This window comes from Sesamum indicum, linkage group LG15 (genome assembly GCF_000512975.1).
Source record: "Sesamum indicum cultivar Zhongzhi No. 13 linkage group LG15, S_indicum_v1.0, whole genome shotgun sequence".
NCBI classification, from domain to species: domain Eukaryota; kingdom Viridiplantae; phylum Streptophyta; class Magnoliopsida; order Lamiales; family Pedaliaceae; genus Sesamum; species Sesamum indicum.
The window spans coordinates 3,305,710-3,328,811 of NC_026159.1; the positions used below are offsets into that span (position 1 = coordinate 3,305,710).

General features: G+C 32.6%; 4 protein-coding genes and 1 pseudogene across 4 annotated transcripts; 4 read left to right on the forward strand and 1 right to left on the reverse strand.

Moving 5' to 3' along the window:
• LOC105177690 (salicylic acid-binding protein 2) lies at positions 1-2,632 on the forward strand. Its single transcript, XM_011100926.2, has 3 exons — positions 1-428; positions 1,992-2,129; positions 2,212-2,632. Exons 1-3 carry the CDS (start codon positions 57-59, stop codon positions 2,494-2,496), a joined length of 795 nt encoding a protein of 264 aa, XP_011099228.1. The 5' UTR covers positions 1-56; the 3' UTR covers positions 2,497-2,632.
• Positions 4,758-7,069, reverse strand: LOC105177692 (salicylic acid-binding protein 2). Its single transcript, XM_020698979.1, has 3 exons — positions 6,423-7,069; positions 5,600-5,715; positions 4,758-5,122 (listed from the first exon to the last, which is right to left on the reverse strand). Exons 1-3 carry the CDS (start codon positions 6,883-6,885, stop codon positions 4,835-4,837), a joined length of 867 nt encoding a protein of 288 aa, XP_020554638.1. The 5' UTR covers positions 6,886-7,069; the 3' UTR covers positions 4,758-4,834.
• Positions 8,188-10,098, forward strand: LOC105177693 (salicylic acid-binding protein 2). Its single transcript, XM_011100928.2, has 3 exons — positions 8,188-8,611; positions 9,442-9,579; positions 9,680-10,098. The coding sequence occupies exons 1-3, from the start codon at positions 8,240-8,242 to the stop codon at positions 9,962-9,964; spliced, it is 795 nt and encodes a 264-aa protein (XP_011099230.1). The 5' UTR covers positions 8,188-8,239; the 3' UTR covers positions 9,965-10,098.
• On the forward strand, positions 15,601-17,916 carry LOC105177694 (annotated as a pseudogene).
• LOC105177695 (salicylic acid-binding protein 2-like) lies at positions 19,202-22,057 on the forward strand. The gene is made up of 3 exons (XM_011100930.2): positions 19,202-19,614; positions 21,395-21,532; positions 21,634-22,057. The coding sequence occupies exons 1-3, from the start codon at positions 19,243-19,245 to the stop codon at positions 21,916-21,918; spliced, it is 795 nt and encodes a 264-aa protein (XP_011099232.1). The 5' UTR covers positions 19,202-19,242; the 3' UTR covers positions 21,919-22,057.

Below are 23,102 nucleotides of genomic sequence, written 5' to 3' on the forward strand. Positions count from 1 at the left end.
GCTATATACACCAATAATTAAGGTTGTGCATTTACTTGCACCAAAATTTCGTACTAATGGTAGGAGCAAAGCAACAAGTCCACGTGATCCTAGTCCATGGAGCCTGCCACGGGGCATGGTGTTGGTACAAGCTGAAGAAGCTGCTCGAGGCGGCCGGCCACCGTGTGACGGCCCTTGACCTTGCCGCCTCCGGCGTTGACAGGAGAAGTCTGCACGAGCTCCGGACATTTGCCGACTACTCGCAGCCGCTATTGGACCTGATGGCCTCAATTCCGCCGGAGGAGAAGGTGGTTCTGGTCGGACACAGTCTTGGTGGAATAAATCTGGGCCTTACGATGAACATGTACCCTGAGAAGATTAAAGTTGCTGTTTTCCTAGCAGCTTTCATGCCTGACAGCATTCATGCACCATCTTACGTTTTGGACCAGGTAACACTTAATTTTTGGTACTTAATTGAAGATAAACTTTAATAATTGATTTGCGTGGACGTAATGAATAAATCATTTCAAAGCTTTATTAATATGGAAGAAATTTTAGTGTTGTCTATAATTTTATTGACTATAAATTAAAATCGTAGTAATTAATGGTTATTAATATGATTATATGAAAATCGATTTAAAATTTTAGATTATTCACTATGAATATTATTTTTGTCATGGCTACAAACACATTAAGTCGTAGCAAATGTGTTTGTTTGGTTTTTAGTCATGTCAAATATTTTAGACACACTCGCAAAAACTACGTCAACAATTGTTGTGTGGCTGTAGTTAATGACTATTTACCGCAATTATTTCTTTTTTACCATAACAATTAGGCATCACTATAAAACATTAAAGTATCAGAAATGAGATATTTTATTTCTAAAACTATGATTCCGTTGCTAAAAATATAGCAACAAAAGAAATTCAATCGCGGCACTCTATGACTAAAAGAAAATCCATCGCGGCACTCTATGACTGAACGGGAATGGTCGTCGAACCTTGTTTAATGACGTCAGATCAAGTAAAATTGAGAGGAATCTAAGATAGTCTTCAAATATACAAGAACATCATCATAATGTTTAAATTTATTTTTAGAGTGTTTTGTTTTGTGAGCATAGCATAAGAAAAATATAAATAAATATGTGTTATAAAATAGTATATATATTTAAATTTATTTTTTAAAATAATATAAAATATTTTAATATTATATTTTATTTTTTTACAGACTAATCCCTGTTCATTTCAAACCATATATATATATATATATTATATCATAAAAAATTCATCCAACATTTGTTATGTTTCGCTCATTAAAAAGATGAGCTGAAAATGAAAACAAACACATCCATTTTTTTATAAAAATATTGTATCAAATATTTGCTAACTCAATTTGTAAAAATTTAACTAGTAAATATTGAAAAAGGTAATGGGATTTTAATTTATTTTTAAATTTTCAACAACATACATCAATTTCGATCACTTTTAATTATAAAATGATCATGATAATTACCGAAATCTTATAAGTCTAGATATTATATTATTCAAATATTTTAGCAACATGTTTTTAGAATAATATGCAGTGTTTTGTAACTTATTTCATATAAACCTAACAGTACTCTCACTACAAAAAAGAGAAAGAAGCAAATATTATTTCTCATATTATAAAATAATCCTTACTATCCACACAATCAAACAAAATCAATATAAAAACTCAAATTTGACCACATCTATTTAATATTTGCAGTAATTTTTGTCTGTGAAATAACAATTGATATATAGCCATTACACAACAGTATTTAATTAGTACTTGAGTTTGAATGTACTGAATGAAGAAGTCATGTAGCGAAGTTTACCCTTCTCACAAGTGGAGATAAGTAACGACAAAAGAATACCCGAAATTGCATAAATTAAAAAAATACATGACGAGAATGCTACTTTATAAAATTAAAAGATTTGAAAATTACCGCACAAAAAATACTTGTTTAATTGATATTCCTTTGTAATGCCAAGTACTTGGAGAGAACTCCAGCTAATGAGTGGTTAGACACCGAGTTCAAACCCTATGGCCCCCGGGAGGAGAACCTAACATCAATGCTCTTCGGCCCCAACTTCATCTCCTCCAAACTTTACAACATGTGTTCTCCGCAGGTACATTCGATTCATTTGTCCACATATATAATATCCTATGCATGTCAATTATTACAACCGACCAACAACTGTGGTTTGGCAGGATGTGGAATTAGCAAATATGTTGGTCAGGCCAAGTTCTTTATTTCTTGAAGATTTGTCAAAGAAGAGTGCATTCTCAAAAGAAGGGTTTGGATCAGTGAAGAGGGTTTACATAGTGTGCCCGGAGGATATGGGCATTCCCCTGAATTTCCAGCGCTGGCTAGTTGCGACCATTGGAGTGGACCAAGTGAAGGAAATAGAGAACGCTGATCACATGGCTATGCTCTCAAAGCCCCAACAGCTTTCCCAATGTCTACTTGAGATTATTGCAAACTATTATGTCTAGTTCCTACTAAAACTGTGCCTTTTCCAATTCCCAGAATTAATTATGGTTGTCATGATTTGTCAATGGCTATATATAATTGCAAGTACTGTACTACTGTTTGTTTTTTTTCAAAATAAACTAACTCTCTCAGCTCTCAGCTCTCCGTAATAATTATCGTCAAAAGGATTTTGTCTTGCTTCTCATTGCACGCTTTGTCTGCCAAAACATGTGCAGGGAATATTTTGAAAATCGAAAAAATTATTGGATTATTAAATCACTAATTCGATGGATTGAACCACATTGAGAAAAATAGACTCCAATTATATTATATATATGCATTAATATAAAAACATATTTACATTCATTAATTAAGATAAAAAATAAAATATGTTTAAATAAACTAATATATATACATACATATAGGGATAAATGCATTTTTAGCTTTCAAATATAGTCATTAATACAAATTTTTTCTCCTAAAATAATTTAGGATTGCAATCTAATATTTGTCATTCTGTTAACTTTTTCGTTAAACTTAATGAAAAATTTTATTTAATATGAAAAGAATTATTATTTTCCTCCCATTGTGTGTTTTTTTTTTAAGTCGTAATCCAATGCACTCATTTTTCATATTTTTCTTCAAACTTTAAACGAGAAAAAATTAAAAAAATTAAGCAATAAATTTTTTATATAATCTTAACAAAAAATTATCAATAAATTTTATAAAATAGCTACTTTTTTTTTTGTTTATTCTCTTTTGAAGTTTGAAGAAAAATAGAAAAAATAGATGCAGTGGTTTACAACTTGAAAAACACCACAAAATGAAAGAAAAAATAATAATTTTTTCCACTTTAAATGAAATTTCCATTAAATTTAATGAAAAAGTTAACAAAATGACCAAAAATGCCAAAAAAAATTAAAATTTGAAAACCAAAATTATAATTTTAAATTATTTGAGTACGTTCTTCTTTTCATTATATCTTTCTTTTTTTAAAAAAAAAATATAAGCCGAGTTGGCTGATTTTGGCGATTTTTTCGATTTTTGACCGATTCATACCGGTTTGATCATTCTAAATTTTATACACATACTCGAATAGGCATTGGGGCCCGGCTCCTGGTCTAACTAGCCGGTCTAGTCCAGATTTAAAAACACTGTGTGCAAGTTTATTTGCTTGTCTGAATACTTGGAAGCACCTCTATTGTCCAAAAAACCTTGGCAGGATTTTGACCGGCATAAATTTTTCAACTGAATGATTGTACTAAATTGTACCTGGTGTTGTTCTTTATCATATCACATAGGACTAAATGCAATTTCTGCCTTATATTCTTTTAATTTTGTAACTCAGAGGGTGGTCACTTTTATCTTGTATAATTTATTTTTGCAGTTAAGTGCTGTAATTTTAAATTTTGACAATCTTAATTCTTTTTCGGCTAAATTGGATGAAAATTGCAGGCAACTTAATTAAATTGGGAATTCCAGCGACAAAGAACTACAATTAACAAAAGTAAAGTTATAAGACTAGAAAAATTAATTTGCGTATGACAAAAAATGGCAACCCCTCGATATTACAGGACTAAAATTGTATATTTTCAGTACTCATTAGTATATATTAAGAAGTTATAAAATATAAGTTATAAAACATTGTTCTCAAAATTGAAGTTGAGGTGAAAAAATAATTCATTTGCAAAAGTAATAAGAGAATATTCATTATATATGTAACAATATATAAAGTAAATCATATTACTAAGAGTTTTCAAAAAAAGAAGTATAAATTTCGTTAATGCATATAATGTCGTGAACAATTTAGTTTTGTAGCTTTGAAATTCAATTTTAGTCACTTTCTGCCGGAATTTTTAATTTAATTAGGCCATGTGCAAGTCACATGTCATTTTTCAACCATTTTGATAAAAAAGAATTAAAATTGTCAAATTTTTTAAATTACTAATTAAATTATGAAAATTAGTAAAAAATACAACCTCCTAAATTGCATTTTTCCCAACTACTATTACAATTATATTCCAATCTCACATTCTTATAGTTATAATGCCGCAATTTTAGAGATATCTCCGATACTGTTAATTACAAAAATTTCTTCATTAACTCGTGGATATTTTTTCCTTAATAGAATTAACCTAACAACACCTCCACCCCCAATGTGTTCCAATCTCACATTCTTATAGTTGTCAATGTCGCAATTTTACAGAAATCTACGACACATTTAATTATGAATTTTTTGGTTTATCTGATGAATTTCTTTTCTTAATACCAAAGAAAAATGGAATAATAACAATACCAATAACAAGTATTCATAACGAGCCCATCGATCTCAACTGAGGTACTATATTAATCAACAAACATTCAACAATATTTGACGGCTAAATCTAGCAAGCAGGCACATAATTCTTGAGCTTTAGAAAACATAACCATGTGATCTGCACTGGAGATCACCTCCACCTCATCGGTTGGACTATTCTCAATCATCCACTCCTGAAAACCCTGCTTTAGTACATTATCTCGTCCGCACACCACATAAGCACGTCGAACCAAACCGTACTTCTCTTTCGACACAGCAACTAATTCCGTCGACGAATACAATTCAGCAAATAAGCCTACTGGTCTCACCAACAAGGTTGCAAGACTCAAATCCTGTTTCAGTTTTTATTGTTAGCACTCACCAAAAAAAAAAAAAAAAATTCCGTGATAAGCGTGAAATGTTAATTTCATGTCATCTCATTAATTAATTTTCCCAAAAAAAAAAAAAAAAATTCCGTGATAAGCGTGAAATGTTAATTTCATGTCATCTCATTAATTAATTTGTAGTTACTCAAAATGGGTTTGATGCAATTTACCCCCTATGATATTGCAAAATTAGCAAATTACCTCCTATGAAAAAAATAAAAAGTTTATTCCACTGTGTTTTTTAAAATGAAGCAATATATGCCCTCTAATGCAATTTACCTCCCTAGACAGGGTAAATTGCTTCATTTTAAAAAATACAAGAGGATAAATTATTGTATTTTAAAAAATATAGAGATTAAAAATCGTACTATTGTAAGTGATAATATTTTCCTACGATAATTGTCAATGAATTAAATAATCAATAGAATAATTAATATTGCTAACCTCTGGAGGAGAAAGTTGATATAATTGTGAGGCCATGTACTTGGGACCAAAGAGAAGGGAGGTTGGAGGTTTGTCGTCTCCGTTGGCAAATGTGTCTCTGGTACTGTGGATTTCCCAAAATTAATAATAATATGTCAAAGATATGGAGGGCTCAAAATCAATTTAGTTCTGCACCAACTGAAAACAAATTAAATGCATATTCATTACCAAATTAAATACAAAATGATTGCACAAATATTTCTTTCTTGATAATTATTAATTTTCTGGAAAAAAAAGTGTAGAAGATTAAAGAAATGAAAAACAATTTGACATATATTCATGGGATAATTACATTCTCATTCCCTAAAGTATGGTGTAATGACACGTAAACTCCGTGTGATATATGAAATTACATCTAGCACTTCTAAGACCTATTTCCGTCTAACAAATTAGTCCCTCCGTTAGTCAAAATTCGTCAAATTTGTTGATACTAACAAAAAAAAATCATATGTTTTCATGCGTTAATGCATATGAGGAGGTATATTTTCACCGTTATAAAGATAATTTAGTTCGAAAAAAATTATTTGACCTACAATACTCAATCAAAGGTACATATCAATTTTCATTCTTGTTACTATCAATAAATTTAGTGAACTTTGACTAAAAGGGGAGACTTATTTGTTAAATGAAAGCAAACTTTAGAGGTGTTAGATGTAATTTATAAAACATAGAGGTCCATATGTATTTATGCCTATATTCATATAAGATGAATGACAAAAGTACCCCGAACAAATAAAGATAATGGCATTAACATTTATATCGATCTCAACCACAACTTTAATGATGTTTACCTCGTCAACAACAGTTGAGACAGGGAAGTCAGGACCGGGCATGAAAGCTGTGGCAAAAACAGCAAGAGCAATTTTCTCTGGGAACTTCTCCATGGCAAGTGATATGCAAATTCCGCCCATGCTGTGGCCTACAAGAACCACCTTCTCATCCGTGGCCAAAGCCATCATGAACTCCATCAGCGGCTGGTAGTAATCAGAGATGGACGTCAGCTCTTCCACACGTTTAGGATTAGCTCCAGCAGCCGCCATGTCGAGGGCAGTTACGCGGTGGCCATCCGATCTCAGCTTCGTCATGACTTTGTACCAGCACCATGCGCCATGGCATGCACCATGAACCAACACAAAGTGCTGTTGTTTATCGCCTAATTGTTCGGCCATTTTGATTGCTGTCTCATCACTGGTCCACTTATTACATAGAGATTTTGACACAACAATGAACACATCAATGGTATTCATAATTGAAACCTAACCTTCATTGTCCTTGTTAGGCAAAAACCCCCACCGCCTTTATTTTGCATTTATTATTTGGCCGACATTTACAAATTTCGTTTTCTCTGTTTTTCATTTGAGGGTCAGGAAAATGTCTCAGCAAAAAAAATCCTTGTTTTCTTGGAGAAACATGAAACGGAAACGATAGAATTTCAAAGATTATTCCAAACTATTAATTTCATCATTATAAAAGTCGTTACACGGCACTATTGTATCCATGAATTTGTGGACTTGAAGCACGTGGAGTTCTGCAATTTTTTCTTCACTTTGCGTGCAAGAGAGAGTTGATACACGGATTCGTGGACGTGAAGCACACGTGGAGTTCTGCAATTTTGTCTTCCCTTTTGCGTGCAAGAGAGGGTTAGAGAGAGCTATTTCTTTTTTTATTTTCTAAAAAAATTTAGCAAGGCTAAAATAAAATGTCTACTTCACCGTTTGGGGACTACATAATTATTTCAATTTTAAAGGGGTATTTGTAATTTTTCAAAGAACAAAGAGATACTTGTAATTATGCCAAATTTAAGTGGTTAATTTACCCTTAGATAATATAAATCAAAATACCAGATTTTAGTATCATCTCAGACGAAAATATGATACATTGACTAACAATTCTTATATATGGTTAATTTTAAAATAAATGCATTTTATTCTAGTGGATATTGAAATTATAACGATAAAATTCATATACATTTATTAAATATTTATATATATAAAAAATACTACCAAAATATGAGATATTAAACAATTATTCTAATTTATGATGAATTTTAAATATTTATTTACAAAAAAGTATCAAAACTTAATTGTTTAATCTAACTTTAGCCGTTAAATTAAGACATCATTGATAAAATTGTAGATGTCATTAATTTTCTTAGAATGTCTGTAAAATACTAAAATTAACCATTTCTTTTCTAACTTTTTAACTAAAAACAAGTTATTTTTAGGTTGTTTGATTAAAAAAAGCAAAAAATGAGTGCAAGTTAGAGAATGATTCTAACTGCTTTTGATGTTTTTCAAAGTGATGCCAAATTCACTCACACAAAATATCCCCTTTAGATTTTTTACTTCTCACTGCTTTCTGCAAATGCTTACTCACTTTCACGTCTTGCACATTGAATGAACTATTATTATTACATCTCTACTCACTCCAAATTATGTACTCCAAAAAAAAATCTCATATCAATTAAATTCATTCAACCTAATATTTTTCAAAGTTGAAAGCAGCCACAAACATTATTTGTCACTTGTCTTTTGCACTATATATACACAACAAAAGATGTCCCATGTGCATTATACTTAATTGCACAAACATTTCTTATTAATGGCAGATGCAGAGCAACAGGTTCATATTGTTCTAGTACATGGCCTCTGCCATGGGGCTTGGTGTTGGTACAAGCTGCAGCCGCTGCTCGAGGCGGCCGGCCACCGCGTGACGGTCCTTGACCTCGCCGCCTCCGGAATTGACAGGAGAAATGTGGAGGATCTCCGCACATTTATCGACTACTCGCAGCCGCTACTGGACCTGATGGCCTCAATTCCGCCGGAGGAGAAGGTGCTTCTGGTGGGTCACAGTCTCGGTGGAATGAATCTGGCCTTTGCAATGGACATGTACCCTGAGAAGATTAAGGTTGCTGTTTTCCTAACAGCTCTAATGCCTGATACCACAAATAAACCATCCTACGTTCCGGAACAGGTAAATCTTTTCAATAATAAATCTTGAATTTCTGGTATGAAACAAATAATATAAATCTTTACACATGTAGAGTACATATATTATTAATTTTATGTAAATATTAAGTAAATTATGATTATTAAGCACAACAGGAAATATTAAGATAATTTTATGATTATTAATAATATTATGTAAATAATAATATTATTTGAAATGTTAGCCTAATATTGTTATTATTGACATTATTATGTAAATTATCATCTAAATTAAAAGACATTCAAAAAATACACAACTATATAATAAATTACATAGATTACAGAAAAAATTTCCCCTGCCGTCACCCAAATCTACCCTACCCAATTTAACTTTGCCCAATTAATAATACATTAATTTTCTTACGTTTTATGTATTTATTCTCTTCCTCATTAACTTATCTATTTTTAGTGTAACAGAAATTTAGTAGCAGTAGTACCGATTAGAAAGATCTCATCAAATTTTCTGAAACTTGATATTTAGGACAAAGATAATAACCACCACTCGATAGAAGAAGATATCCTGAAGAGGGACCATCAATTGTACTAACTTGACACTCGACACTGAGATCAAATCAACAATAAAAGGCATTAATGGTGTACCAATTACGGATTTGCATTTTTTTGTTTGGAAAAAATAAAAATTGTACAAAAATAAGTTTGTAGTATGATTTGGGTTGTTACAATTAGGCTAAGCTGGTGATAAATTTAGAAAAAGAATTCCGTCTTTTATTTATTTACACACATATACAAATTATTTGAATCTCTAAATTTCATAAAATTCGATTTATATATCTTCCCCTTTTGATCAATCCGAAGGTGTTGGCGGGAATTACACCAGAAGAGTGGCTAGACACTGAGTTCAAATCTTTCGGTCCCCCGGAGGACAATCTAACTTCACTCCTTTTTGGCCCCAACTACATCGCCACCATTCTTTACCCACTATCTCCTGCCGAGGTACATCTCGAATGTTTGTTCCACATATAATGTATATGTATATGACATGCTGGTAATGTTAATGATTAAATTCGAAAAATATTACAATGATGTGTGGCAGGATGTGGCATTAGCAAATACGCTGGTCAGGCCAACCTCTCTATTTCTTCAAGATTTGTCCAACAGGAATCCATTCTCAAAAGAAGGGTATGGATCCGTGAAGAGGGTTTTCATACAGTGCCTGCAGGATAAGGCCATTCCCATAGAGTTTCAGCGCTGGGAAATTCAGAACTTTGCACCGGACCAAGTGAAGGAAATAGACACCTCTGATCACATGGTTATGATCTCAAGCCCCCAAGACCTTTCCCAGAGTCTACTTGAGATTATTGCAGATTATTATGCTTAAATATTGATTATTTTTCCTACTAAAATTGCTTTTGATAAATAATGGATGTCCTCTGTGGACATTGCTTCGTGCAACTCATGTACTACTGTCAGATTTTGAGAATAAATTCAAATAAATATTCTCTTTTTTAAATATTATGTTGTCAAATTGAAAGTCACGCAACAATCCAATCATGTCCAATCAATCTATTCAAATCGTTATATATCATAATTAGTACTGATGTCAGCAATAATATTTGAGAGCTAATTCTTATGGACAAACACTTAATCCTTGGGGTTTAGCTACAAAACATAACCATATGTGATCTGCTCCAAGTCTCGGTCAGATTATTGCTGATTTTACGCTTAATTCGTTCCTTCCTCTACTTAATCTGCTTTCGGTAATTAATTTCTTTCTCGAATTTACTACGGATGTCTACGGCTATTAATGCTCCGTGTCCGTCCAATTCATGTGGTACTGTTTGTTTGTGGGAATAAAATAAACTTGTCTCTTTTTCTTTTCCAAGTACTATGTTGTCTTGTCAAATGGAAGCCACATCCGAATCTAGTAGTCATAATGAATCAATCGGTTCAAATCGTACTTTTAATTAAGATCAGCAATATTTGACACCTAATTCTTGTAGACAAACCCTAATTAATTCTTGATGTTTAACTGGAAAAAAGTACATAACCATGTGATTTGCTCCAGCTTCACTTCATCATTCCGCTGATTCTCGATCGGATCAAATCTTGTTTCTTTCTTTTACTTTATTCAATTTATATTGTTACGTGTTGAAACTATTTTTCAAAATAAATATTATGCCATCCTTAGATATGTAATGTGCGTATATTGAATAGAGAAATTAAAATAAAATTTGCCAAGTCAATCTGACTCTCAATTATCCACTTGTCTATATCTAATTTTGGGATAGTTTTGGACTTTTAAATGGACCCCAATTAGGTCAATTTATAAACCAGACCCAACCCATAATATGGCCTAGTTGAGGCTATTCACCTCGACCACACAACTTTTATTACCCATATTTTATTGCAAGGGTGACTAAAATATTTATTATAACTAAACTATGACAAATATTTTGCCCATGACTAAGAGCCACGACGAATATTTTTTTCATGATGAATAAAGTAAGTTTTTGCATTGATTTTCTTGAATCTTGATTAATAATGATCATTTATCATGATTTTTAGTTCATAACAATTAAATATACAGACAATAGTAAATTTTTTCTAGTAGTACACACTTTAGTGCAATGAGTGTGAAATGGTCTTATTTATTGATGCTTTTACCCTATTTTACACTCAAATTGACAATTATACCATTTTTTATAATATATGGGGAATCCTTTTTATTTCTTAAAGTTTGAAGGTTGTTTTGTCATTTTCTTTTTTTCAATTCTCCCCCAATAAAATATTAATATACTAAAATTAAAATTTACAAATAAAAAAATTGGAAAATTATACTATACAAAATTATTTTTTTCTAATATAATGTAAATTAAAAAATTAAATTAAAATGCAATACAATATTAGTATACTATAATTCAATCCTCAAATTTAAACATCTATATGAATATAAATTTTATTCAATTATAATATACATTATTAATTAATTTAAATTATTATTTAGTTGAATATATTAAATAAATTACATTATTTAATATAAATAGTATTTAAATTTAAATTTTAGAAATTTATCATTTTTATATAAATATTCAATTTTTAATTTAATTATTTTTATTTTTTTATTTAATTTATTAAAAACTTAAAAAAATCTGGTTGATGGCAGAAAACAGTCGCTGTCACCCAAATCTTCCCTGCGCAACCGCCGGGACACGACAATCACCCAAAATTCCCTCCACTATCGCCCAAATCTACCTTAGGCGACGGCTACCCAGTTTAATTTCGCCAAATTAAGTATACATAATTCTCCATTGTAAACTTCGGGTGTTTCTTAATTTTGTATTTATTTTCTTCCCCAATGACTTATTTAATTTTAGTGTAACGGGAATTTAATAGCAGTAGTACCGATTAAAAAGGTCATGTAAAATTTTCTGGAATTTGTTCAAAGTTTAGGCCGAAACGTACGTGGATTTTGAAGGTGGACCTGCAAAAAATGTTTTAGCACTTTAATGTCCATATTAATATTTGATTTTAAATTAAATAAAATCAATAAATAAATAAATATGATTCAAAGTCGAGATATGGTGATTAAAATTGATGAAAAGAACAAGAATACATGATAATTTGCTTGTAAAATGCTTAAAGAGTGATAGGAGTGTGAGAGAGGTGTTCCCCATATGTAGGACTAGATCTGTACTTATAGAGGGAGCACCCCCGTCCGTATGGGATGTATCCCACTCCCGAGAATTTTGTGGAAACTGGTTCGGATGGTTGCAATAAGGGATAAATCAACTTTATCCGTAGCTAGGAGTGCTTTAATAGAAGTCATTTTTATCTTGGAAAACTCCTTGCTGTGAGGAGTCCCTCCTTGCTCACGTGGGACTCCTAGGGCTATGTGATCTAAAGTGGTTGTTTAACCTAGGCCAACTAAATACCACAGTAGAGTGTGGGCTACCCATGTGTAGGCCTTTTTGGGCAGAATGTTTTGTCGGACTTTAATCATGGTCCAATCAGGGAATATCTTGGACCTCCTTCCTTCTTCCAAGGTTACTTGAGTTGTCTGGGCCTGCCTAGCTAGACTATAAATTGGGCCATCCTTGGCCTCGTAGGAGCGTTATGGGTGTGGGATGTCGGCCGCTCGGGGGTACCCTTGCACTTCGTTTTTTTCTTCTTTTTTTCGGCTGATTAGACCTCTTTGGATCAGCTTATTTTTATGCAAAAACACATTTTAATCTCTAAATTTCATAAAAATTCTTTATATTAATTGATATATCTTCCCTTTTGATCAATCCGAAGTAGTTAGTGGGAACTTCATCCGAAGAGTGGTTAGACAGAGTTCACTCTTCAGTTCCCCATAGGAGAATCTAACTTTATTGCTCTTTGGCCCCAACTACATCTCCACCATTCTTTACCCACAATCTCCTCCCGAGGTACATCCATCCGTTTGTTCCACATATAATGTATATATATTACATGCCTATAATGTAAATGATTAAAATCGAAAAACATTACAATGATGTCTGGCAAGATGTGGCGTTAGCAAATATCTTTCTTCATAAAGAAAAATACTACTTGTATCATAGGATCCGCGCCCTTTTATTATTTTAGGTAGTGTCGCCCGACACAACCCGATCAGGACCCAATCGAGTGACCATAAAATCAAGTATGTCGATCATCTGACTACACTTAGTTGAAGATGGCGCCAAGTGGACCAAGCAAGTGGGTACATTTTTTTTTTTGGTGAATGTAAATTTCATTAACTAAAAATAATAGTAGTACATTACAGTGTTCATGAGTTGGTTTCTCCCGTAACAGACCACGGGATACGCCATAGTATGTATAATGCACATGTTCTAATCGAGCAAGTGGTTACATTTGATCCTATAAATCATTCATTGCTTCATTTAGGATAAGACACATTTACTGCAGTTCATTAGCATTAAATATTTCAGTTTAAATTATTTTATCTTGATTTCAAACTGACTTAAGTATTAAAGGATTTTAGTTGGGGATTTCCCAACATGCATAATGATTTTTTTTTTCTCATGATCCTTACATTATTCAGGTAACCTTAGAGAGATCTCAACATTTGATTGGGATCAGTCTAGATAGTGGTTGAAACGATGAAATTTCACTTAGATCAATGCACACTCACAAATGCAAGTGGTGAAGTGTTGGATTTTTCTTTCGAAGACAACCAAAACAATGGATGAAACATCCGTAACTCTAATCGCACCAAAAATTATGATTAATTATTTGAAGTTTTAATGGGGCATTTGTTTTTCATCTCAAACCCCAATTTCAAAATTCTAACTATTTTGTTTGTTTGTTTTGGCCATTCTCACTCTAATGACCCATTCTTTTTAGAAATGCAGGTCCAAACAACTATGAAAATACCATTTCCAGCATGATCTTTCCTATTTCTGCTACCTATAAGCTACACTCATTCCCCCTTTCACGTCGCATTTATTACCATCATTTCATAATAATAGTAACCAAATAGCTTCTTCTTCTCTCTTTGAACCCAAGTCCCGACTGGATGACCAAAGTCCTCATGTGGCTATACATTTTGTTGAACTCTTCCAAGTCAATGAATCCATCCTCTTCCGCCCGGAACTACATCATAGCCTCGGTGATAGTTGTGCTGCCTTCTCCGAGGACTTTTAAAGCTTGCTTGTAAACGCCACCACTGGCGGCTAACTTGTCACCAAATAGGTTTGTGTGTGAAATCTGCAATAAGGGATCCAGATAGACCAGAACTGACAATTGCTTTAAAAGGGCACAATCTAGCATGGAAGCTTGAGCAAAAGAGCAAATAGAAAATTATAAGAAAAAAAAGAGTGAGAGAGATGGAGAGAGAGTGTGTACGGGTAAGTGGGAGAGCCGGGTGGTGGGGGTGTTGTTATGAGAAGAGTAAATACATGAGAAGACTTATGTCTTGTCATCCGTACTTTTGAAAAAATAATTTATTTTAAAAATTATATATAGACAATATCTATATATTGACTATTACAAAACTAAAATTCAAATAAATTTTCAATTTTCAATTTTCACACCTATAAATCTATGGTTGAAAAACATATAATTTAATATTTTCATCTCTTTGAAAATGTTAATAATAAAAATGAAAAGAAAACCAAATACACCATAAACCATCAACATTTTCTCAAACACTTGAAAAATACATCCAGCTTTTATTTTGCATCATTTAAGGTTCGTTATCTCCATCCACGAATGAATATTGGCAATTTGATTCGGGATAAGGGTCGAGGAGGACCACTTTGCCTTTGCTGCTATAAGAACAGAGACCCGCCTGACATGAAACTTGGTATGAAAACAGAACTGCTTTTTTCCTTGCATCATTTCCTTACCAAGCATCATGTCACGGCTTACGTCAGGTTGGTGAGTTTTTGTTTCGGGAATATAAAATCTCAATCCGATTCGTTTTAAAAAAGAAGAGGAGAAATGGCAGTCAACCAAGCGAAATTTGTCACGTTTTTGGACAAATGTGAATACATTACGGGAATATAAAAGCTACCGTCCAGTGCGCCACACCATATAGTAATGAAGGCAAATATTATAATGGAAATTAGGTGAGGGATCCAATGAGCTAACTCCGCGTATGATGAAGACGCTGATGCTTGATGCCTATGATTTGTAAAGTAATTCATTAAAGATTGTCTCGATCTTGGAATATAATATTTTACTTTAATTATTAATATTTACACAATATAAAAACAAAAATAATAGAGACGATAAATTATAATTTATCTTAAAATAATATTTCATCCCATCTGAAAGCAAATAAAAAGATACCACCACAACATATATCAAATTATTCTCAGATCTGAAAACAATTGCAAACATAATGTGGTTTTCCCACTACATATTTTTCAATTTTCTCTTTCTACTTTTACCAGACACGACTTATTATAAAAAAAAAAAAAAAAGTGGACTCAAAGCAGCCTCAATCATGATTTCCCACTTGTATTGGCGCTATATATACACAACTAAAGATGCCCCATCTACATCATAATTGCTGAAACATTTCTTACTGACCATCCGCCGCTGCAACAAAAATTTCTTACTAATGGCAGATGCAAAGCAACAGGTTCATATTGTTCTAGTACATGGCGCCTGCCATGGGGCTTGGTGTTGGTACAAGCTGAAGCCGCTGCTAGAGGCGGCCGGCCACCGCGTGTCGGCCTTTGACCTCGCTGCCTCCGGAATTGACACGAGGAATCTGGAGGAGCTCCGCACATTTGAGCACTACTCGCAGCCGCTACTGGATTTTATGGCCTCACTTCCGCCGGAGGAGAAGGTGCTTCTGCTCGGGCACAGTCTCGGTGGAATGAATATTGCACTTGCGATGGAGAGGTACCCTGAGAAGATTAAGGTTGCTGTTTTCCTAACAGCTGTGATGCCTGATTGCGGCGATGATCCATCCTACGTTTTGAAACAGGTATATCTCATCATAATGAATCTTGAATTTCTGGTGCTGTTTCGCAAACTAGTTCGTTTTTTGTATTTAATTATTACAGGCTATTTTAATTTCAAATTGGGTTTTTATTTCAAATCTCGTTGAATCTAACCCAATTCTATGACCTAATATTCCTAGGATCTTGTTTATTGGGGGAAAAAAATTCGGATCTAACATTGTTTTAAAATTCACAAGAAGACGAATGGGTTTGGATGAGATATAGACGATCTAAAAATATTTCAAGATTTAATAAATGTTATGTAATATTTAATAATTCTTTTTTGAAAATATGTTTATAAAATTTAAAATTAAATACAAAGAGTTCACAGGATCTTTTATAGAAAGTAATATGTTTTATAACTTATTTTATTCAATATATTTCAACACTTATTTTTAGAATAAATATTTAATATTTATAAATTTCCAAACATCTTATAAAATACACAAGCTAGTAAAACCTTTTATCTAAGCAGCTAAATATCCCTCTAGTATTTTCAATATGTGTACACTTAATTATACATTAATTTTGCTATTAAATGTAAAACTTTGTGGCTCAAGTTTCTTAATTTTGTATTTATTTTCTGGGCAAATGATTTATTTAATCATAGCAGTAATTTAATAGCAGTAGTGGGTAAAGGGTCACATCAAATTTTCTAAACATTTACGTATTCTAACTTAATGGAAAAAGACATGTAAGTCAACAAGTCCTTGCTTGGATGTTGTTATATATTCTACGTACCTTTAATTGTATATATTGTTTGCTTCTTTGTGTGGAATATATTAATTAATTAAAAATATTGATATATTGAATTAGTATTTAATTTTGTATATAGGTAATGTAGCAATGAATTATATAAAAATATTATCTTTTCAAAAAGAAGAAGAAACATCCAGAAAACTCCAGAAAATGGACCATCAATTAAATTGACTAGACAAATTTTAGGAAGAAAATAGAATTCGGTTCATTTATCTTTTGGAAATATCTACATATTGACTCTTCTACATTTGGAGTTATGGTTGTTAATTTTCATCTTTTTTTTCTTCTCAAAATTGATAATGAGAAGTGAAGTTTCTGGTGAAAAATATTTACTTATTTTTTTCCAAAAACAAATTTGTAGTTGTTATTAGGGGGAAATTACAATTGCGGTTTTATAAGTACACGGTTGACATTTTAGGTCCATATGAATTTACTTTTGCAATTTGATCCTATAAATTTTTTTGAAATCCCAAAATGAGGATAAATTCCTCCAATCTTGCAAGAAAATCGCATGTTCTGTGCATATTAACTAATCATCTTCGTTTTTGACTGGAAGTCCATAGAGGTAAAGGGAGATGATGATTGGTTAGACGCAGAATTCAAACCCTTCGGTCCCCCGGAGGAGAATCTAACTTCAGCATTCTTTGGCCCCAATTTCACCGCCAACAAACTGTACAACCATTGTTCTCCCGAGGATGTTGCACTAGGAATTATGTTGGCAAGGCCATGCTGTATGTTTGTCAATGATTGGGCGAAGCAGAGTCCATTCACAGAAGAAAGGTATGGGTCAGTGAAGAGGGTTTTCATAGTGTGCCCAGAGGATCAGGCCATTCCCCTAGACCTGCGGAGCGGACCAAGTCAAAGTAATCGAGAATTCTGATCACATGCCTATGCTCTCAAAGCCACAAGAGCTCTCCCAGTGCCTACTTGAGATTATTGCTCATTATTATGCTTAATTCATTCCTTCCTCTACTTAATTACTTTCTGGAATTTATTACGGATGTCTATGGCTTTTGCTGCTTCGTGTTCGTGCAATTCATGTGCTACTGTTTGTTTGTGGGAATAAAATAAACTCTTGTCTTTTTTTTACTAAGTATTTTGTTGTCAAATGGAAGCCACGTGCGAATCTAGTAGTCATAATGAATCGATCGGTTCAAATCGTGGGTCTAATTAAGATTAGCAATATTTGACAGCTAATTCTTGTAGACAAACCCTTAATTATGATTGGAGTTTAGCTGGAAAAAAAAAAAAGCACAGAACCATGTGATCTGCTCCAGCTTCACTTCATCATTCCGCTGATTCTGGACCGGATCAGATTTTGTGTTGTAAGAGTTATTGCATTTCTTATTCTATTCTACAGATATACATTAGCTGTATTAAATCTTTTACAGAATAAATAAATATATGACATATCATCCTCACACACATAACTTATATATATTATTAAATGGAATAAAAAGTAGAATAAAATTTGGAACAAAACTCAATCAGACCCTCAATCATCCACTTGTGAAAAACCTGCTTTTCTCATAATAGACCAAGTAATCAGCACAACGACTACCCCCAAGTTCTGTGACAATAGACTGCCTTGAACTTCCCTCAGCAACACAAACTTCTTAATCTTAAATATGGATGAAATTCTCCAATCCATTATTCTTAACTTGAAAAATACCTTAATTCTCCATAATATTCCGCCGTCGTACTTCACCCTTTGCAGGAATGTGGAGGAATAATTAGTTCTGACACTCAAGGACCAAAAAATAGAGAGGAGCAGGCGTGGTGGTTGACCCCTGCTAGATATGGAGGTTGACCAATCAAATTGACTGGAAAAGGGTGAAAATTATCAAATTTTTAAAGTTACAAAACTAAATTGCAAAAACTTTATAAAGTTACAATATTTTCTCATTCATAACTCAAGGTATTACTTAATATTTTTATTATTATACAATGTATTTTTAATTTTCCCTATTCATGTTGGTGCTGTGAAGGGTGAATCCGTGGTGACACAAATACAACTACAGATTGGATTGTGAAAATAAGAATTTAATTTAGGAAAAACTTTCACTATACTTCTTAGAATTCTACGGTCTTTTATTATTTATATGTATTGAATTTTTTGATTAATTACAAAAATATAAATAATTTTCACATTGTATCTCATAAAATTATGTATGCGAGAATCGCGTGCCTCCATTGTTAGTCTTCGAAAACAAATTCAAACTTTTGTACAACTTTCAATACACACCCACTTATTTTGCAATTTCTCTATTTATTTTTACCAAACACGACAAATAAAAGTTTAAAAGAAAAATGATTCCAGAAGCAACCACAATCATGATTTCCCACTTCTCTTGGCGCTATAAATACATACAAGTAAAGATGTCCCATGCACAAATTATAGTTGCAGAAAAATTTCTTACTAATGGCGGATGCGAAGAAACAGGTTCATATTGTTCTAGTACATGGGGCCTGCCATGGGGCATGGTGTTGGTACAAGCTGAAGCCGCTGCTAGAGGCGGCCGGCCACCGCGTGACGGCCTTTGATCTCGCCGCCTCCGGAATTGACACGAGGAAGCTGGAGGAGCTCCGCTCATTTGAGGACTACTCGCAGCCGCTATTGGATTTTATGGCCTCACTTCCGCCGGAGGAGAAGGTGGTTCTGGTCGGACACAGTCTCGGTGAAATGAACATTGCCCTTGCGATGGAGAGGTATCCTGAGAAGATTAAGGTTGCTGTTTTCTTAACAGCTGTGATGCCTGATTGCAAACATGATCCATCCTACGTTTTGAACCAGGTACATCTTATCATAGTGAATCCTGAATTTCTGGTACTGTTTCCCAAGCTACTTCGTTTTTTTGTATTTAATTATAGAAGCTATTTCAATTTCGTATTTGATTTTTTATTTCAGATTTTGTTGAATCTAACCCAATTCCTATGACCTAGTATTCCTATGATCTTATTTAGTGAACATCATAAAAAAGAGAAAATCGGATCTGACATTGTTTTAAAAAATTCACAAGAATACCAAGAATGGGTTTGGAAGAGATAAGACATTCTAAAAATATTTTAAGATTTATAAGATGTTATATAATATTTATTAAGTCTTTTCTGAAAATAAATTTAAAATTAAAATATATGAAGAGTTTACAGTATCTTTTAAGTATAGTAATATGTTTATAACTTATTTTTATTTTATTCAATATATTTCAACAACTTATTTGTTGAAAAAATATCTAATATTTTATAAACTTTAAAGCATCTTATAAAATCGGAAATTTTGTAAAATATTTGATCTAAGTATAGCTAAGTATACCTTTAGTATCAGACACAGTATATGTACACTTAATTATACATTAATTCTACTATTAATATAAAATTCTTGATTGAGTTTCTTAATTTTGTATTTATTTTCTCCATGAGTAACTTATTTAATTTTATTGTAGCAGTGATTTAATAGCAGAAGTATGAGTTAAAAAGGTCACATCAGATTGTTTGGAGACATATTCTAACTATATAGAAAAAGACATTGGCCTGACCTGAACAGTAAGGATGAAGCATTGCAATCAAAAGATTTTGAGTTTGAATTTCGCGAATATGAGTAAATAGTCTATTTTTAATAGTATGTTTTGTTTGTTTGTTTGCTTAATTCGAATATATTTGTTAATTTTAAAAATATTTATGTACTAAATTAGTGTTTAAATTTATATTTATTAATATAATAATAAACAGTATTAAAACTAAAATTATAAAATATAATTTCTTTTTGGACAGCAAATAATTATCTTTTGAAAAAGAAGAAGCATCCACAAAACTCCAGAAAGGTCTATCAATTGAAGTGATTTGACAACATTTTTAGGTAGAAAGAAAACCGAAGAAAAAGGCATCAATAATGGTGTACCAATTATTGAAATCCAGACCTAATTTGCGTCCAGAACTTATCTTTTCGAAGTATCTACGTATTGACTTTTCTGCCTTTGGTTGGTGGCTGTTCGATTTTCTGTTTTTCCACTTAAATACTTCTTTTAGTTCCGTAATTTTAAGTTACTCGATATTTTAGTTCTTTAAGTTTTTAGAATATCGTCTTAATTATATATATTTTTATATTTCGCGATTTCGGTCTTTTTCTTTCACCGAAGTTTACGCTTCTTGCTGGAAAAATGCATATGCATCTCATATGACCTTTTAAAATTTGAGTTACTGTTCTTATTGACTCATTTTTGTCCTTTAAATTTATAGATTAACGTTTTGGTCATGTATCATTTTAAATTTTTGAGATTTCAATTTATTTATTTTTTGCCATAACTCACCTTTCTTGCAAGTAGAGATAAACTCTGGCAAGAAAATGCATTTCATCTTTTTTTTTTCTGTTTCCCAAAAACAAGTTTGTAGTTGTTATTAGCGGGAAATTGAATACATGAATTCCAAATGAAGTATGAAATTGTTTCTTTATTTGATTAATTAATTGAATCAAGACATGTTTAAATACGATGAGCAGGAAAATGAGGTACGAAATGATTTTATTCTCTTACTTTGATAAAATTCCATATCAATTAATCTTTCTTTTTAACTGGAAGTCCGTGGAGACAAAGCCGGCAGATGAATGGTTAGATGCTGAATTCAAACCCTTCGGTCCTCCGGAGGAGAATCTAACTTCAGCGTTCTTTGGCCCCAAGTACACCGCCTCCAAACTTTACAACAATTGTTCTCCCGAGGTACATTAATCTCTTTAATTTCCTTAATCCTAATATTTTGTTCTACTAAACAGCATATATTAATTATTACATAGAATACTGATGGTGTGTGTGTGTGGCAGGATGTTGCATTAGGAATTATGTTGGCAAGGCCATGCTGTATGTTTATTAATGATTTGGCGAAGAAGAGTCCATTCTCAGAAGAAAGGTACGGGTCAGTGAAGAGGGTTTTCATAGTGTGCCCAGAGGATCAGGCCATTCCCCTAAAGTTCCAGCGCTGGCAGATCGAGACCTGTGGGGTGGACCAAGTTAAAGAAATAGAGAATTCGGATCACATGCCTATGCTCTCGAAGCCAAGAGAGCTCTGCCAGTGTCTGCTTGAGATTATTGCAGATTATTATGCTTAATTAACTCCTTCCTACTAAATCTGCTTTCCCAGAATTTACTACGGATGTCTATGGCTATTAATGCTTCGTTTTCGTGCAACTCATGTCCTACTGTCTGTTTATGGGAATAAAATAAGCTTTCTCTTTTTTCTAGGAATTATGTTGTCAAAATGGAGTTCACGTGCAATCTAATCATAATGAATCAATGGGTTCAAATCAGAAATGTTTCACAGCTATTTCTCGTAAACAAACCCTAATTAATTATTCTTGGTGTTTATCTGGAGAAAGTGCATAACCATTTGATCTGCTCCAGCTTCTCTTCATCATTCGGATTATTTTTACAATCATGCCAACTTTATTTATTATATATGAATTAACAATTACACATTCAATTTTTTTTTAACAGTGTTCTGTATTTTAATAATATAAATGACAGATATTTGTAAAAAAGTTAAATATACGAGATATGCTAATTGAAATAAAATTTATTATCTTTCGACAAAAAATTAAATTATTATTATTATTATTATTAAATGACAAGTGTAATATTAAGCAAAAAAAATAGTATCTCTGTAATTATGAGGGCAAAATGATCTTTAATAAATTAGGCTTGTTTTAAAAGAAATTTTTCCCAAATACTACTGAATTTAGATTATAGCTGTTTTCACTGTTTTTACAAACAACAGCTATTTTTGGTTTTGCTACAACTTTCAATTCTTTCTATAAAAATCATTTTTCCAAAGCAAAATTTTTCAAGGCACTCTCTTAATTTTGTTAATAGAGCAGGTAATGAGCACGACAAGAATCATGAAGCAAGGTTGTTCAGTGAGTCAAGAAGTCCAGACTTTACCTCATTTACTTTGTGCTCCATCAACTGTCGTTTTGATTATAGATGCGTCATAAAGGAAACGGTAATGTAAGCACCTTGAAGACCATGGATTGAATGAGCTTTCCAAAGTTCATTGCTTAAAGCAGAGCTCCTCGAAACTCGTCAAACTGCAATAAGAGGCCAAACATTTTAGCAATAGGAATTGCAGGTGACTCTAATCAGTAGCAAACTCATGAGAGCGGTCAGCCAATAAGATACATTTTCAATCTACAATAGGTAAGAAGTTTGACAGTATTGTGAAAATGAGAGCATTGAACTGCACAAACTGAGACGAGCATTTGCAAAAGACAAATACTAACAGACAATGGCTCACCGC

Coding starts and splice junctions, on each gene's coding strand:
- LOC105177695 (XM_011100930.2), top strand. CDS start 19,243: ATGGCGGATGCGAAGAAACAGGTTCATATTGTTCTAGTACATGGGGCC. Junction 19,615..21,394: donor CATCCTACGTTTTGAACCAG/GTACATCTTATC, acceptor TTTAACTGGAAG/TCCGTGGAGACAAAGCCGGC. Junction 21,533..21,633: donor ACAACAATTGTTCTCCCGAG/GTACATTAATCT, acceptor TGTGTGTGGCAG/GATGTTGCATTAGGAATTAT.
- LOC105177692 (XM_020698979.1), bottom strand. CDS start 6,885: ATGAATACCATTGATGTGTTCATTGTTGTGTCAAAATCTCTATGTAAT. Junction 5,716..6,422: donor TGTTGTTGACGAGGTAAACA/TCATTAAAGTTG, acceptor ATTATTAATTTT/GGGAAATCCACAGTACCAGA. Junction 5,123..5,599: donor ATCAACTTTCTCCTCCAGAG/GTTAGCAATATT, acceptor AAACTGAAACAG/GATTTGAGTCTTGCAACCTT.
- LOC105177690 (XM_011100926.2), top strand. CDS start 57: ATGGTAGGAGCAAAGCAACAAGTCCACGTGATCCTAGTCCATGGAGCC. Junction 429..1,991: donor CATCTTACGTTTTGGACCAG/GTAACACTTAAT, acceptor TGTAATGCCAAG/TACTTGGAGAGAACTCCAGC. Junction 2,130..2,211: donor ACAACATGTGTTCTCCGCAG/GTACATTCGATT, acceptor GTGGTTTGGCAG/GATGTGGAATTAGCAAATAT.
- LOC105177693 (XM_011100928.2), top strand. CDS start 8,240: ATGGCAGATGCAGAGCAACAGGTTCATATTGTTCTAGTACATGGCCTC. Junction 8,612..9,441: donor CATCCTACGTTCCGGAACAG/GTAAATCTTTTC, acceptor ATCAATCCGAAG/GTGTTGGCGGGAATTACACC. Junction 9,580..9,679: donor ACCCACTATCTCCTGCCGAG/GTACATCTCGAA, acceptor GATGTGTGGCAG/GATGTGGCATTAGCAAATAC.